The 17,575-nt window shown below is 34.4% G+C and overlaps 2 protein-coding genes across 2 annotated transcripts; both read right to left on the reverse strand.

Moving 5' to 3' along the window:
• Positions 1-1,736: 1,736 nt before the first annotated feature.
• LOC127837370 (GTPase IMAP family member 8-like) lies at positions 1,737-4,009 on the reverse strand. The gene has a single exon (XM_052364359.1). It carries the CDS (start codon positions 3,783-3,785, stop codon positions 2,139-2,141), a length of 1,647 nt encoding a protein of 548 aa, XP_052220319.1. The 5' UTR covers positions 3,786-4,009; the 3' UTR covers positions 1,737-2,138.
• Positions 4,010-13,264: 9,255 nt separating this feature from the next.
• On the reverse strand, positions 13,265-15,680 carry LOC127838153 (GTPase IMAP family member 9-like). The gene has a single exon (XM_052365731.1). It carries the CDS (start codon positions 15,678-15,680, stop codon positions 14,337-14,339), a length of 1,344 nt encoding a protein of 447 aa, XP_052221691.1. The 3' UTR covers positions 13,265-14,336.
• Between the last annotated feature and the right edge of the window lie 1,895 nt (positions 15,681-17,575).

Genomic DNA, 17,575 nt, shown 5'->3' on the forward strand with positions numbered 1-17,575 from the left:
TTTCTGATCAGTTATGATACGGAATTTATCAAAATCAAATACTTGCGTGGCGCTATCGATTAACATTGCACGATTTTTACATAGTTCCAAAACCTCTCTGAAAAAAAATCAAAACTGTTCATTAAAGCATCCAAGAACTGGTCACAAGCAACATTAGCACAGTGCGTTAGTACTGTCATCGTGTGTTCAAATATTTGTTTACCAAATACCATTCGCAGCATATCAGCGGTGTATTTTTCGTTCTCTGTGATCTGATTTCAGAACTAGTAAAAACACATGTGGCTTCATGCTTGTAACTTGAAGAAGCCCCAGAGCTGTCTCCGCTACATTTCTTGAATGGAACAGCCCGAGAGTGTCAACGATGTTCAATTCAAAATTATGACTAGAAATTGTTCTCGAGCAACTTGCTGTTTCAAATATACCCATTATGCGTGCTGTGTCAATGGGCGGTTTATTATTGAATGTCTTGCGTCCAAGAATGGTATTTCCAGCTTCACTTTTCCCCTTTTCTTCCTCTCCAAGAAGAACAACAATTCTCTAATTTACGAAGTCAGACATTTTTTATCAATATAATTTTCAGCCAACCGTTTTGTGTTGGACAAAAAAGATAAAGTAACGCCGTTGGAAAATGTAAAATACCCATCGATTAACGCAATTAAGTTGCAGTTTACATTCCAGCTGGGTTGTCAATTTAAACAACTGACGGAAACGTTTACAGGCCAAACTTAAAATATTCAGGTTGACATAATGTGACTCTTGGCTGAAAATGAGAAAAGATAGAATTTATATGCATCGCAAGCAGTACATACATCAGTAAAATCGTCCGTGCTTAGAATGGTTGGTAGGTATGTTGTTAGTTGGATGAGTTTATGGTCAAGTCGGTTCAGATTTCAATCCCGCTCCCGTATGTTTCTACTGCCTGGAGGGTTGTTGTTTAATTGCGATTGCTTTTACTATGTATGATGCAGTGCTAATAACACCATTTAACTCTTCTTTGATTTTGCATGAATTAAAATGCACGAAGGGATGCTAATATTACTTTGGATAATATACAAATAAGTTTATTGATTATACTTTTGTAACAAACAGAATAATACACACAAAGGTATGTTATGCTTTGTGCCTTTTACTCGGTGCAGGTACTCGAGTTGATGATGTTTTGAGAATATACTTTTCAACGTAAAATTAAATGGCCCAGTTGTTTAAGTAGTCGTTGGTGAAAAGACTGTAGAAAGTACTGCATGCCCAATCCTCATCAGTGAACACGCAATCTTAGGGTTTGTGGTAGAGCGCTCTACAAATTAAGCGTTTTAAAATAGACCTGAATGTCCTATACATTCTGTGGCGGGGATGACAAACACAACATTTTTCAATGTTTGCTCATTGCAGAAAAGCAGATTTATCCCTGTACGGCAGGTATTGAATTTAAGTGTACAGCGTACAAAACAAGTTGAATAGTATGCAAAAAAGCATTTGAAGATCTGGTTATTGGAAATCGATAGTCGACATTGTCATATTCTTAAAAGTTGTGTGATTTAAATAAACCCTTTAGTAATATTGATTAGATAGGCAGTTATCCATGCTTTGGTTTAAATAACAGAACAGAACAGTTTATTTTTTACTTAAGAATGTAAAGCTCATCGTCGTTATTATACATTAAAAATAACAGCATGAATTGAACTACACACAAATCAGTTATAAAGTAATATAATACTCTGATAATTGTTTGTTACAATAATGTGTTCTAAAATATTTTATCCGCCATTGTTTTTATTTGAATATTTTCAGATACATAAACAATGCTGTCACCCGAAATGCCCCCGAAGTATTGGTTTGACCCAAAACGTTGACATCGATCTTCAGAGTTCAGGGAAAAGAGACAAGTTTTGATAAACTCTGTTAATATATTTGAGCAGAAACACAAATGGGAATCTCAAAATCTATTGTTGTTTTTACATGAACCAATTTTCACTTACGTTATTAAGAGGTGGTATGCGTTCTTTAATTTATTGTGTCGAACATTGTTTCGCAAAATATGTTGGACAAAATCAATAAAGAATTGTTCAATAATGGTTACTGGACTTTGATACTTAAACCTAGTCTCCTTTATACCACTAAATGCTCAAAGATAAATTGTTTTATTTTTCACCCGTAAAAAGTCGCCAAGCCGTTGCTTTAAATTTATCAATGGCCGACCTGCTTCGTTCGGAAGACGCTGCTTGCTGTGCTAAAACTGGAATTTCGGGTGCAGTCGCATAAGCGCCCATTAAAGTCAACGCCGAAGTAACGCCACCGGAAGCAGGAACAGAACCGTCATCGTTTTTATACAACAAGTACCCACCTACGCATACGACGGCCGCACCTGCGATCAGCGGAACCGTCCACTTTTGTAGACGATTACCTAGTTCAACACTAATTCCTTGGAGCTGAACTGATAAGGTCTGATCATTGTTATACCTTTTGAGATGATTTCGGATAACCTCTTGGTGGTCCTTTATATGCTCGTGTGTGTAGAACGGCTTTTGTTCTATCTGATCTACAAATCTAAAAAATGTGTCGGTATCAAAATACCTTCTTTTGTTGTCGATTTTCAATACTCGATCTCCACACAGTTTAACAAGATTGTTGACAAATTCAGATTCACTCAAAAACATGGCGAGATCTTCGTCGTTCTTAAATTTACTCCCATGTGTTATCAATATAATGATGTGCTCAAAAACGTGCTCTCCAAATATAATCCTCAGCAAATCAACCGTATATCTTTCATCCTCCGAGATTCGACCTGCTTTCAGCACAAGCACAAAGACGTTTGGCATCATGTGTACAACACCTATAACTTTGTCCACTGATTTCGTTACTTTCCCACATTCAAACAAACCGGGGGTGTCAATGATGTCAATCACCCTCTCGGAATCCCTGATGTTTCGCACACACCTGGAACTTACTACATCAGTTGTCACCCCTATTGCACTAAATATCGACTTAAATTCATCCCTCCCGAGCAGAGTGTTTCCAGTCGCGCTTTTTCCATTTCCAATTTTTCCGACTATAACAATCTTGCACTTCCCTTTCTTGTTTGGCAATCGGCGACACAGTTCTTCGTTCACTTCTTTAAGCTGGGCTTCAATGCTGTTGTTAGCACTGTTGTTTTGGAGATAATCTTGTAAGACCAACTTTAGGGTATTTGTGTACTTTAAATCACAGACAAACTGTCCAAACGGTGCTATCTGGTTTGCGAAGGAAATGAACCTATCGAAATCAAATACATTTTCCGCGTTATCAATTAAAATTACACGTTCTCCACATAGTTTACAAAGCTCTCTGAAAAAATCGGACTGCTTCTTTAAAGTAACAAAGTGCTGCTCACTTATTAATTCACCACTGTGCGTTAGTGCTATCATAGTGTGTTCAAATATATGGTCACCAAATACTATTTCAAGCATCTTGGATGTGTATTTTTCATCTTCAGTGAAATGATCAGATCGTAGAACTAGAACAAACACGTGTGGCTTCAAGTATGCTACTTTACGCAGCTTCAAAGTTGTCGCCGCAATATTTTTAGATTGAAAAAGCCCGGGAGTGTCGACAATGTCCAAATCGAAAAAATGATGAGAAATTTGCCTCGAGCACTTTGCTATTTCAACATTACTTATAAAACGTGTCGTATCCATGGCTGGTTTTGTCTTAAATTCCTGACGTCCAAGAAGCGTATTTCCAGTTGAACTTTTACCATTTCCATTTTCTCCAAGCAGAACGATTATTTTCTCGTTTACAAAGTCCGACATCTTGTATATCAATATGTTAAACAAACATCTGCGTAATTAGTGTAAAGCACTCTACTGACGCTGGTGACATAACGTTAAATAGTTAAAGGTTAATATCGCAAGCTGAATAGCGGGCTGTCATGCTCCTGTTAAAGCCCGCACCTGCCTCAGTAAAGCGCCGCCTAGCTCCTATTAAACTCGCCTCTTTATTTTTAAACTCGACCTGTATTATGTAGCATAATGCGCCTGCTGTCCAATCAATTGATTCGACAGATCTGTAGAAGTGATCACTAAAATTAACCAATAATCAATGCGCTACACAGTCTATATACATAACAGGTGTTATCTCTATTATTACGTCAGCCATTCCATTGTGTACATAATGTCTTTGGGCAGTTTACAATATGGTTTATTGCAAAATAAAACATATTGTTAATTAATCGTGCGATATTTAGCAGAGTATTTCATTAACATGTTTACAATTTATTTATTAAAAAACGATTCTTGTTATTATTTTTCTAATTTGTGCACTTTGACCAAAATAAATATCAAATGTATGGTGCCACATAACTGCCTAAAGATAACAAACTACCGAGAAGTATAGTTCGAAACAAATTTACTACTTTAAATATTGTTCTATATTATGAATTACTTTAACTGTGTTAGTAATCAATGTAATAATAGTGCCAATAATTGATTTACGTTCAAATATTAAGAATGCTAGGTTACTACAGAACCATGTTACGTATTAAGTTATGCCCGGAATCTGCCGAAATATCTGAATATTTTCTTGACATAATAATTAGAATATTTTCTTGACATAATAATTAGACATAATTACACATGCCACCTCTTTATGAGTCAGTTTATATTCGTTATATATACGGAGTGTAAGATTTAAGTGAAACTAAAGGCTATTAGTTTTGGTGTTCTTTCAGTCACAATTGCATTTAGAAGATATATTTTACACAAAGAAGCATCGTGAACTTTACCAAGATATGGGTCGGATAACTCCTTTGGTTGGTCTAGACTACACATCCGAGGAACGTGTTGTTAGATCTCCGATTCCTCAATATAAATTGTGTCGGCAGTTGTCTTGAAATAATTATCATTGCCATTTCGTCCTAACCTTTGATTGTTAAAGGGCAGTTGTCCGTTAGTAGCGAACGCCTTATCATTTGATTAAATAATTTAAAATCTAACGAGATCAGTGGAATTTGAAAAATTGAAAAAAAGTAATGGAATTCCGAAGAAAGGAAGGACATTAGCAACATTAAAAATTACCATAATCAGGAAAAAAGCTATGCATACCCGCGATTCGTAATTACCGGAATATGATGGCCTTCAATAAAATACAGAAATGTTACCATTTGAATTATATTATGTATTGCTTGTCTTATTGTTCCGCTATATATTGACTTTATATCATCTGCATATTGAACTATTGGGTTATTTGTGTACATCACTATATCTTCGGTAACGTTAGTCACTTTTCGTGGCATGATACAGAACACGCTAAATAATTAGAATACATACCTATATTTAATGTATATCTGTGAAAAATAATTACGTTCAACATCTTTGTCACATTCGCGTGTTACAAGCTAAATTACTTTATACCAGTTTCCGCAAAAACGAATACCTGTTGCCATAAAATGAGACTTGACACAACGATCCAACCAATGTTAAACAAAAGTACATGTGCAAGACCGTTCTTAGTTGTACAACAAACATATTTTGTCTGTTTTAAATCAGTTATCTCCTTCTCCACTGAGATTTATTAAAAAGCGACACATAAACGAAAATATAGCAGCATTATTTTATAGTATCCGACCTTATTAAGATAGGCAATGTAGTCTGGTTTTGAAACATAAAAATTGAGTAGTAGTACATGTACATGTATATGCGTGAACATCGTTCTTCGTATTAGCAATTTCTATTATAGGATAATCACAATAAATTCCATATACCTTAAGGTGTATATAACGCTATGGATATTAAAGATATTTTAAAATTAAGTTTGTTAAAAAAACAGCCCCGATTAAACCGTTTCCGATTTATAAACATGGAAAATATTTAATTTTGTGCTGAAATCTTAAATCCTGTAGTCGGTATATTTACGGTGTCACATGTGACGGCTATAGTCATACAGATGAGAAACCATTAAACACAACAACATACATTAAATATGTTTACTCCTATTTCTGAGATTCGGAATGATCGGTCAAAACAGGATCGGTACTAGCATAATTCGAAATTAACCCAAATTTTTGATTTCCTTTAAATTAGTTGCTGCTACAAAAATAATAACGCATTTGCAATGAGTCATGTTTGCAATTCTTCATAAATGAGTCAGAGTGCGTCAGCTTTGCACATTTATATTGAATACTACCTTATGTTAAGGTCTGTGTAATGAATTTGGATAAAAAACGAAACCTGGATGCATTTTGTCGAACCTATCTCCAATTTACTAACGTAACAAATTCTGGTATGAACACTAAAAAATTGAGTACAAAAGTGAACGGTTCAACGTTCTTTTAGTTTGCATTTTATAGCTGTTCATTTGCCCAATAATAAGTACTGTTTTGAAGGAAATATTGATCGGTATTTCAAATATACAAACAACAGATATATATACATATATATATATATATATATATATATATATATATATATATATATATATATATATATATATATATATATATATATATATATATATAAGCTCGTCAATTTATATTGATAAATTTAAACATTTGAATAAAAAATCTCCAGTAAAAAAAACAAAATACAATTTAAAAAAGGAAAAACAGTAACCTTCACAAAGGCTCGAACCACTGACCCCTGGAGTAAAAAGTCTGCCGCCTAGACCACGCGACCATCCATGCTCATGCTTAGAGCGGATGTATTTTTTTACCTATATAAGAAATCCTCGAAGTATCCCAAAATAAAACGACAACAACAGAACATTCCAAATTATTCAATCGTTTCGCGTCGCACGACGCTTTATAATTTTCAGGTTTTCAAACCATCAAAAGATGCATATAATACATGTAGATATTTAAGAGCATGGTAATTTGGTCAGTATTACTATTTCCTCAAAACTATCATAACTAAAACAAAAATGTGCGAATCTGAAACAAGTTTTTTAATTTTGTCAATTTACCAATATGTTGGACGGCGTCTTTAAAACACAAACACAATCGTATTTATAATCTATGTTTAGAAAACTTACTTGCATTTGATTGGATTTTGCAGTTTTATTGATTTTTGTTAAGGGCGATTTTCTACAGACCATACCTATTGTTGACTTTCAAAATGTCACGGTAACGTCAAATGTTTCTGTAATATGTAATCATGTTTTATTGGTAATAATTAAATGTAAATGATATTTAAGCATTAATACTATGTTCTATCATCATGTACTGTTTTCAAACTTCATGGCTTGTACTTCTTTATTCTATAAAAAACGGCTTGCAATTCAGAAAATTGTAACATATAACACGAAAGACATAATGAAAAGAAATCGATGTGTCTAGGGATGATGTTGTTGTTTTCCTATAATGTAATAGTAGTCGGATAGTACTAGTGCCACGATAAATGGTTAAAAGTCTCTATATTGCATATTTTCAGACACGTTTTATGGAAAAGCAAAATAATCAACAACAAAACTTGACATTCAGCCAAAAGATAGATGATGGTGGGAAAGTTGTATTGTTTGTTTTGAAAGTACATTTAAAGAAAAGATAACTTCAGTGATAGATTAACGTTTCTAAAACCTTTAAGATGTAGCGAAAACTAGATTGAAATAAATATCATCACAACATTTGACAAGTAATCCTGATGTGAAAAAACATGGAACACAATAACGATGTTACCCTATTTCACAAATTTAAGACATGTTCCAAAGCGGGTGCATTCGTTACCTGATGATGATGACGATCAGCCCTCTACATCTACGTACTGGCGTATCTCTTTAGAAGCTCCTAATAGCTAAGGTTTGTTTCCTGTGGCATTTTTGTGTCACAAGTTATGTCAAACCTATTTGATATTATGTTACTATGAACGTCCCACAATGCTTAAGGAAATTTACCTTAGCCGCATTCTTGAACACCACTCTTCTTTATATAATGAAACTATGAAGCCCATAAACTCAAAGATATATTGGCAAAAACGTCAGAACAAATCCGATTCTGGCAACCTGAATCTTCAAACGCAACTAGTGTGTGGGGCTGATGTAGAAGGAATGGCTGTAGAAAAGGTTTTTGAGCGTGCTGCCTCTGACGAAAGATGACTGCTACTTAGCTGGTATATCATTGAATCTGTCTGGAACATTATGTACTTTGCCATGGCCATCCTTTGCGTATGGGATACGTTGAGAGGAACGGCATCCTCAAACTGAGGTTTTCACCTTCTTTGTGTTTGTAATATTCGGCAAGTCAAGCATGAAATTCAATGAAAAATGTTCGAAGCTTTATGAAGTTTTGTGCTGAAGATTTATTTTATGTAGCTCGCAATGGTGAGTGCTTGATGCCAAAACATATTATTTTACAAATACATGTCCGTCATTTTACAAGAAATGCAGAACTGAAAACACTGTTGAACCGCTATGGTCATGCAGTTAAATATACTCACACAATAAAGCAAGAAACAACAATGTGGAACGTGTTAATTAATTAAAGAACAATATTACACAAAAGCATTTCAACCGAAAACGATTGTTTTGCACGTTTGCTGGGATGACTTGGAATTGAATAAAGAAACACCATCTCCTGCTGGTGCAATACATTCCAAACATAGCATTTTGTCGAACCTCAGACTCATTCGTCGAATTAAATTATGATTCATCATAGGTACCCACGACAAAGATAGAACAGCCACACTATAGGAGTTGCTTGCTATTCCATGCCAAAAGTTGAGCCAACTCTGACACAAAACAGTGGATTCCAATGCCTTCGTTTGGTTTTGCTGCCAGGAAATTGACAATTTCTTTTAGAATCACACTGTCCCATCGCTTTCCTGTTGGTTATCAAAAACTGCTAGACCAACACAAAATAATCAAACCACTGTTGTCTATATAACATCGGTGAATGTTTCAATTAGCGAAAATTCTATATTGCAACAAAAACTTGATAAATTGGTTCCAATCACTAAGAAGTGGGCCCAAAATACGCAATTGTCAATTTTGATAAGGCCGTGGTTACAAAAGCATAATCTTTGTGCTGGTAATTTTCTTAACAATAGAGCAAAGTGATTTGTGGGTTTGGGAGTTTTTCATAAAATATTTTCCTTTTTAATGCACAAGGCAATATGCTCAAAGGAAGATGGTCCGAGGAAGCAGTAATTGAGTCGGGAAAATTCGCCAGTGGATCACATGATAAAGTGATGTCCATGAGGCCCTACAATCAAGCTCTACGTGTCGTGAAGCTGTTTTTGGAAGGAAAAAAAAGACTGCTGTTGAAGCGTTTTCTTATTCATCATCTATACATTAAAGTGTTGAGCGTGGAGATACAAGGTAAGATAAAGAATAAAGACTTTGAAACGTTAACGGAAGTAGTCATTCAAGAAGATTCCCAACAGTATTTTAAGAACATGAGTAAATTCAAAACAACAGTCAAAACAACAAGTCATGTAATTTAGGCAAACAAAGCCTAATTCTAGATGCAATTCATTGACATTGTTCATATGATACTGACACATATCCAAGCAGCAAAATAAAATGACTTGAATTTTCACATAGATGCTCTCTACAATTCATCCCCACTGTACTTTACCGTTGACTTTCAGAATTTAGATACGAATGTACCAGTTAAGCTTAAGTCTCTCGCACCCAGGTACCAGGGAACATTTTGAAAGAAATGGATTCCGTGTAAATCGATAATATTTTCCTAAATAAAAAAAACCCAAATGGGCATTACAATTGAACAAACAATTAACAGACACGAAACATGCCACGGTGGCATTATTGGATTTAGAAGGAACTATTCTGATTACTGCCGTTGGTCAACTACAAGTCACTGCAGAACTCTGTATGTTAAGGCTGCTCTACAAACCACATACATGACCTCTGACGATTGCTCAGTACACAAAGAACAATGGTATCTGCGGGACAGTAAAACATTGATAAAGAAAGTAGTTGATGCTCAAAGCAACTTTTCAAAACCATTCGATGTGGTGACTTACCTCGATGAGTTTTATTGTTTATCATTAGGTGTTACATCTAAACCTTAACCTGCTGGCAAACTAACTGAGGCGATAGGTATTTTCCGGCAGCTACGGAATCCTATATCATTGATCTTTACATCGAAAAGAATGTTATATTCCATTATCATAGCAAGCAAAACAAAATTAAGCCCTTTGCTAAATCGGAAGTTAGTGATACATTTAGAAATTCTAGTAACAAATTGGCACAAGTTAAAGCCGAACGCAAAATTTTTGCGCAATTGAACCTTCTTTAAGTTAAGAATTAAATTGATTTTGAACAAAAACTGTCTTTATCCCTGTCTCCAGTACCTTGGTATTTTGTAACAGCTGATGTAAATAAAGCTATTACATTACATAACACTTAGTCTTGTATTGAACCAACACCATTAAGTCCAAACAAAGATTTTGTCAGTTTCATTGATGGCAACGCAGTATTCCACAGCTTATAACCAGTGCCTGATACCTTTGAAAAAGTAGCCAAGATGGTTTTTGGTCACATTCCTGTGATCGTGTTGATTTTGTCACGGATACCTACCTTGTAACTGCTGTCGAATCATATGATACGTCGAGGTGCATCACCAACATTACTGTTGCAAATACCAAAAGTTCCCTTAAAAACGATAATTACAAAACATATAGGCCCTATTCTTAAGTAACTCTTCAAACAAAAGAGCACTAACGAATATGCAGACAAACTTAAGGACCACCAAATTTATTATGTACTTTGTAAAAGAAGCTGTCTTCTTACCAAACATGACGGACTGATAACTGGGCTAGTTCCGGTTTTTGTTTGAGTAAAAAGAGCAAAAAGATACACAAATTATTTTGCACCACATAGACATTAAAGAATTTAAGCCAGACTCCAAGACCATAATTGTTAGATAACCAGACACAGATGTCTTAGTGACTCTTATAAGATATAAGACACATTGCTTGCAGTTTTATTATCAATAATATGCTATATCAGTTATATATATTTTCATCCAAATTTAGAAACTGATCCGCATTCGAATCTGGGTAACGTGCGTTTAGAAACTAGGTCACCGGGTCAAATCATAGAAAACACATATTACATCTCGAGTATGGTTCGATTGTTCATCTTGATAATATAAAAAGCAGTGTTCGAATTTGGGCTGATTGAGTTTAAAGAAAGATGTCACAAGGTCAAGTTTTCGATATTTTCTTTACTTTAAATTCAAGCGAGCGCTTTATCGCCGTGATTGCCCTCTTGTTAAAAGCAACACTTTATATAATAACTTGTGTTAATGTACTGTAAGTTTTAAGAAGTCTGCACTAATATGAGAATTTGCTCAAAGACTGTTGGAAGTTGCCAAAAGATACATTGACAAATGAAAAAATCGAAACGAACAAAGGTCTGAAATTGAATACAACCGCAAAAAAATAATTGAAAGCTGCCTTTTTGACAGCAAATGCTTGCTTTGATAAAATGTATTTAATATTTGAAACCTTGAAAGATACTAACGCATACTTTCATTAAAGTGTGAGTAATCAGCACCTAGTCTTTGCTTATTGATTTGCTAAACCACTTGTTCCCTCACGGTCTATCATTCGTTGTACTTTTGTATATGTAAATACATGATTCAAAATGAACAACAGGGTATGTATGTAATACAATAAGCATAACCCTCTCCTTGGTTTATTTGCTATCGTACCCAAAATGAACCTGATGCCTACACATGTGTATAACTTCACTACCAATTAGTTCATGTATTCTTTTACTGTTTGATATCACAAGGCAAAAACATTTTAGAGTGACGCCAAAATGTGCATGTTCCCAAGCTGAATAGTTGCCTGTATTAAGAAATAAATGGTAACACTTACTTGCTATATAGTGCTGAGTAATTATAATAATTCTTACTTATTATGTTATTTGTTTTTATTCTACGTATTCGTGCTTTTTTCTGTGTTGTTTCTCGAGCTTTTTACAACGATTGTTGTTTTTGCCTATAAATACGATCAAAGGATCATTTTAAAAATGATTAATATTTTTAGAAAACAAGGGAAATAACTTGTGTCCATCAAGCAAATTACACCATACGTGGATGGTGTAATAAAGTCCCTTGAAATGTTTCAACCCGGGGCACACAAAAAGCGACCTTCTTTGGTATCAATTTACACCGTTTAAAACACGCAATCCAAAGGCTTCAACTTGTGTTGTTCATAAGGAAAGAAATGAGCTATGTGATAGTCTGAGTGTACATGTTGAAGATAACTCGCCAAGATAAAATAGCTACCAAAGAGCCCATTTGGTTCAAATAGGAAGACAAAATACATTTAGTGTTTGTAAATTTGGTAAATTCCACACGGAAAAAATGTGTTTATTTCAACTGTATATTTTCTAACCAATACAGCTCAACTGATTATTTTGCTTATATGTCAATATGGTTTTGAACTATTGTCAATCTGTATATAGCAATTGTCTTATATTGTTTGATTCTATTTATTTAAAAAATACGCACATGTACTTTACTCTTATTTTATAGTGAAGCAGTATGATACCGTGCAACATACTTTTGTCGATACCTCATCCAAAACCGCTATTAAGATTCCCAACCAAATGAAACGAAAATGATTGATGTTGAGTACTTATTGCTTCATTATAAATGTAAAGTTATTTTGATGTTATAAGTATTACTTGAAACATTTCGAATTAAAAATAGTTCAATGACATAACATAAATTCTGGTTCATATCGTAATAATAATAATAATAATAATAATAATAATAATAATAATAATAATAATAATAATAATAATAATAATAATAATAATAATAATAAAATAATAATAATAATAATATTAATAATAATAATAATAATAATAATAGGTTCATATCGTTCAAAGGTTAAAATGTATGTAAGGACACAAAATAAGGTTATAGAAGTTTTATTGTTTTTGTGCAATTGTGTGTACTGATTTGACCAGACCTGAACTAACCCAGAAGCCATGGTCGTGTAAACAAAACTCAGCTTGGCATATGACACATGTCTCTTGCTCATACTACTACGTAAACGCAATTTAATTTAAAACACAGAAAAGCTTTTTAAACATAAACCATATTTGGTTTGCAAATATTTTTTGGGAGAAGCTCCGCACATTAGAAAGGTCGCATACAACACAGGCGCATCTTTTTTTAAAGGATAACCAACTATCGTTCTTCTTTTAACTATCTATTAAAACAGTCAACCCACATCAAATTGTGTGTTTTATTTCAAAGCATGAACAGCATAATCATGATTGTGGATTATGTTCTCAATCAAAACAATTGTTTCTGGTTATACATAATATAGAAAGGTTGGTACAACACCCATATGAGCAAGTATAAAATCAAAATAGCACTGCCAAAATTCTTAACACAATCAACAAAAGTAATGTAGCAGCTAAAATTATATAATCAAATATTGAATGTGAATGTTACGTATGCCCTTACCATATCCAGTATGCGCACACAAAGAAAGCATATAAGTGTGTTTGCAAGATGTAAACATACAGCTATATTCATGTGTTTAAGTATAAATTGGAAAACAGTGATTCACATATAATTACATATCAACAGGTTATACAACGATATCATAAAGGAAAGGATATATGTTTTCGCTGAAGATATGGTTTGAAAATGAGGATATTTTAGTTAGTTAAAAAAAGCTTAACGATCTCTACCAGAGATGTTCTTATACATTATTTCAATTTTAAAAAGGCGACTTTTCTCGACTCTCAAATGAATCGTGTCGTTTATTTATGACACAAAATTATAACACGACAAAACACAAAGCCAAAAAACCAATAAAATGAAATATCATTGCAACATGGGTCACCGTCGTGTGACGGTTGATGGAAAGCAAGTGATTTGTACAAAACTTGATAAAACACTAAATCAATTAGTATTAAATCAATAAGTATTAATGTTAGATTCATATCATATTATCCATACCGTTTGAGAGTTTATGAACAAACCTTTTACCGAACGCTGTGTATAATATTTACCTTTTTTTAATATTTCATATTCGTCTTTGTTTTCTTTCAAAACAAGAAAAAGAAACTGCTATTAAAATGAAATTTATGTAGCCAATACAAATTACAAGACAAACGTACACTAAAAAGCTAAAAATGTAAGACACCTAATGTGATGTAAAAAGATGGGCTAATCAATTCGCTAGAGCCATCTGGTCTTCGTGCTTACATAAACGAACAGAATACAGAGGAAACATGCATACTGCAATCATAATAAAATGGATATGCTATTGAATATCAAGGGTTTGGGAGTTGACCCAACAAATTGATGACGCAATTGACGCCCTCTCAAATCGATGACGAGACGTTTGATAATGTTAGTAGCCACCACTTAGACTTCATTTAGAGGCACAAGAAGAGTCACTTCCTCTTACCAATTGCCTGACAGTTCTACCCAATGACAAGACTCCAGACCAAATGGTTGCCGCACTTTGCATCGCATAAGTCGCAGTGGATCGCATCAATAACCGTATAGCTACACTTCTAGCAACAACACCGACATTGTCAGTAACTGATACCCAAATCAGAAACCCAACAATAGTCATCGCGACGCCGGCACATGTACCAGCGATCAGTGGCACCATCCTATTTTGCAACCGTAGCCCGATCTCAGTTCTTTTTTCTTGTAACTGAACTGTTAGGCTCGTGTCAATGTTTTTTCGTTGAAAATATTTTTGCAAAACAGCTTTGCGTTCTTTTACATCTTTGTGTTCGTAAAACAGCGTTCCGTTTTGTGTTATCTGATCTGCAAATGTAAAAAACTTATTTGTATCGAAATATCTTGTGTTGTTGTCGATTTGCACGATCCGTTTTCCGCAAAGCTCATTCAGATTGGTTAAAAGTTCACATTCACATAAAAACCCGTTAAACTCTACTTCCGTGGCAAATTTATCTCCGTGGGTTATTACAACAAGGGTATGCCTAAATACTTCATCGCCAAAAATAATCTTTAGCAAATCAACAGTAAGTTTGTCTTCCTCTGTGATTCGACCTTTTTTCAGGACAAGAACAAAGACATTTGGTCTCATGCCAAAAACATCGACAAGTTCCATCGCTGTTTCAAAAACTTTCCCACATTCAAACAGACCGGGTGTATCAATTATTTCTAACTCTCTATGAGAACCCCTTATTAATCGGACACATCTGGCGCTGGTTATATGCTTAGTTTTGCCAGTTGCACTGTCCCCCGACTCAAAGTTAGTCCAGCCAAGAAGGGTGTTTCCTGTCGCGCTTTTTCCATTTCCAGTTTTTCCAATAAGAACAATTGTGCACTCCCTTTCCTTTCTAAAATATCTAATGCTTCCTAACGACAAGGGCTGTTGTCCTGAGTGCCCGGTTTCAATAACAGAATCTGGCAATCTCAATCGCCAACCAAGATCTTCACATATTTCTTGAAGCTGAGTTTCAACGCTTTTATCAATTGGTTTGGTGCACAAATAATTTCGTAAGACCAATTTTAAAGTACCCGTGTAGTGCAAATCAATGTTAAACTGTTTGCGAGTTGCAAGCTGCTCAGTCAATTTATGGAAATGATCAAAATCAAACACTGGTTTTGCATTATCAATTAACATAACACGATTTCCACATAGTTCCAACAGCTCTCTGACAGAATCGAACGTTGTCTTTAATGCATCTAGGTGCTGGTCGCGACCATCATTAGCACAGTGTGTTAGTACTAGCATCGTGTGTTCAAATATGTGTTTACCAAATACCATTCTCAACATAGCAGCAGCGTATTTTTCATCGTTCGTGAAATGATCCGATCTTAGAACAATCACGAACACGTGTGGCTTTAATTCCGTCACCTCAAGGAGCTTCAAAGCTGTCTCCGCTACGTTTTTCGAATGAAAAAGCCCTGGAGTGTCAACAATTGTTAATTCTATAGCGTGATGAGAAATTATTGTCGAGCAAGTTGCCTGTTCGATGTTACCTTGGGAGCTTTTTTTGCTCGTGGCTTTTTTTAGCTTGAATTCCTTGCGCCCTAGAAGAGTATTCCCCGTCGCACTTTTCCCCTTTCCTTCGGGTCCAAGAAGAACAATAACTATCTCATTTACAACGTCCGACATCTTTTAAATCAAACTGTTACAGAATAGTTTACATAACTTGTTGTTACACGCAAACACAATTCTTTAACCGATTAAATATAAATCAAATCACGCAACATGCGCACGGAAGATAAAGTTTAAAAAGAGTTTGATTTCAATCTTCACAACTTTATATGCAATGTGCAGGCCGACAAACTAAATTTGTTTTGGTTACCTTTATTTAAACTTTCTTGAAAATTTTTTAGACGATGGAGCACAGTCCGTTCGTTAAAAGGGTCTTTGAGAATGTATGTGTTCGTCCGTCCAAAGTTAGCCCATTGTTAATGCATGTGTGGTATTTATTATAACTTTGTATAATTGTTAACCATTACCGGTCGATGCGCCGCGTACTACATCTCGCTCCTCGTTGAAAGTTTCAGATACGATAACACGACTAAAGATATTAAATTCTGTTTCTGCTCTGTTTTTTTCATGCCCAGGTATTGTTTTATAACTCTTTCTCAGAGAGGTACGTTTATGTCGCGTAAATCTATTATCCTTTCGGGGGAATATAAGGTAACAAGTTTAAGTCACACAAAACATTATTATGCTTTGGTGCATTATATCTGATAACAATGTCAAGTACAAATGGTAAAGTCAAGTTACGATAAATATGCATATTATGCGGAACTGGATTTCTGGGCTGTCAACTATCAATTCTTGTATGTGATGTAAAATTAATCACCGTATATACATGTTCTGTGTAATTAAACTCCAGAAACATTATCAGCAGATAAATACTTGATAATATACGTTAATATTTTACTTAATGCAACTGACTTTTTGACTGTTCAATACAGAACAAAAGATTCAACACAACATTAAACATTAAAAATGATTTAATCTGAGGTACCTTGGTACAGTCAATACAAAGACGTTTCAAACCTGTTAAATGGCGCATCGGAGCGCACATAAGTCGTCGCAAACTCAATAACCATTACCTTCATCGGCCTACCATTATTTTTATACAAATGTTTACCAAGCCAAATAATGCACTGAATGTAACGTTATATTGTATATTGAAAACCCAATACTTTTTGCAATAAAGGTGTACGTGTTTCAAAGAAACAGGCAACGTTGAAGAAAACCTCATGTTTAAAAAATCTCTTTACTAAGTGAACAGTCGTATATACGATTGATAATAGTTTTCTTATGATTAAAAGACTTTACATAAGTGAATGCTGTATATATTTTGTATCAGAAGAAATTGCCATTTGATGGGTTACGTCAAACAAAGATATTTAAAGTTGGCCCTAATTTGAGTTCATATTACGCGAACACTGTCATTTTATTGTAGGTTTGCTGAATGTATGTTTGATGGCTTTATGATCGTTTCTTTGGCCACACGTTAACACCTGGGTGATATTTGAACAAACTAAGGAGAGGTCCTACATACTATGATACACACCAAATATAAAACCTGTGACCCTTTCAGTTTCATACGAAGATATTTTAAGTTATTTACTATATAAGTCTTATTAATTAAATTATGT

This window comes from Dreissena polymorpha, chromosome 7, assembly GCF_020536995.1.
Source record: "Dreissena polymorpha isolate Duluth1 chromosome 7, UMN_Dpol_1.0, whole genome shotgun sequence".
Classification (NCBI taxonomy): Eukaryota; Metazoa; Mollusca; class Bivalvia; order Myida; family Dreissenidae; genus Dreissena; species Dreissena polymorpha.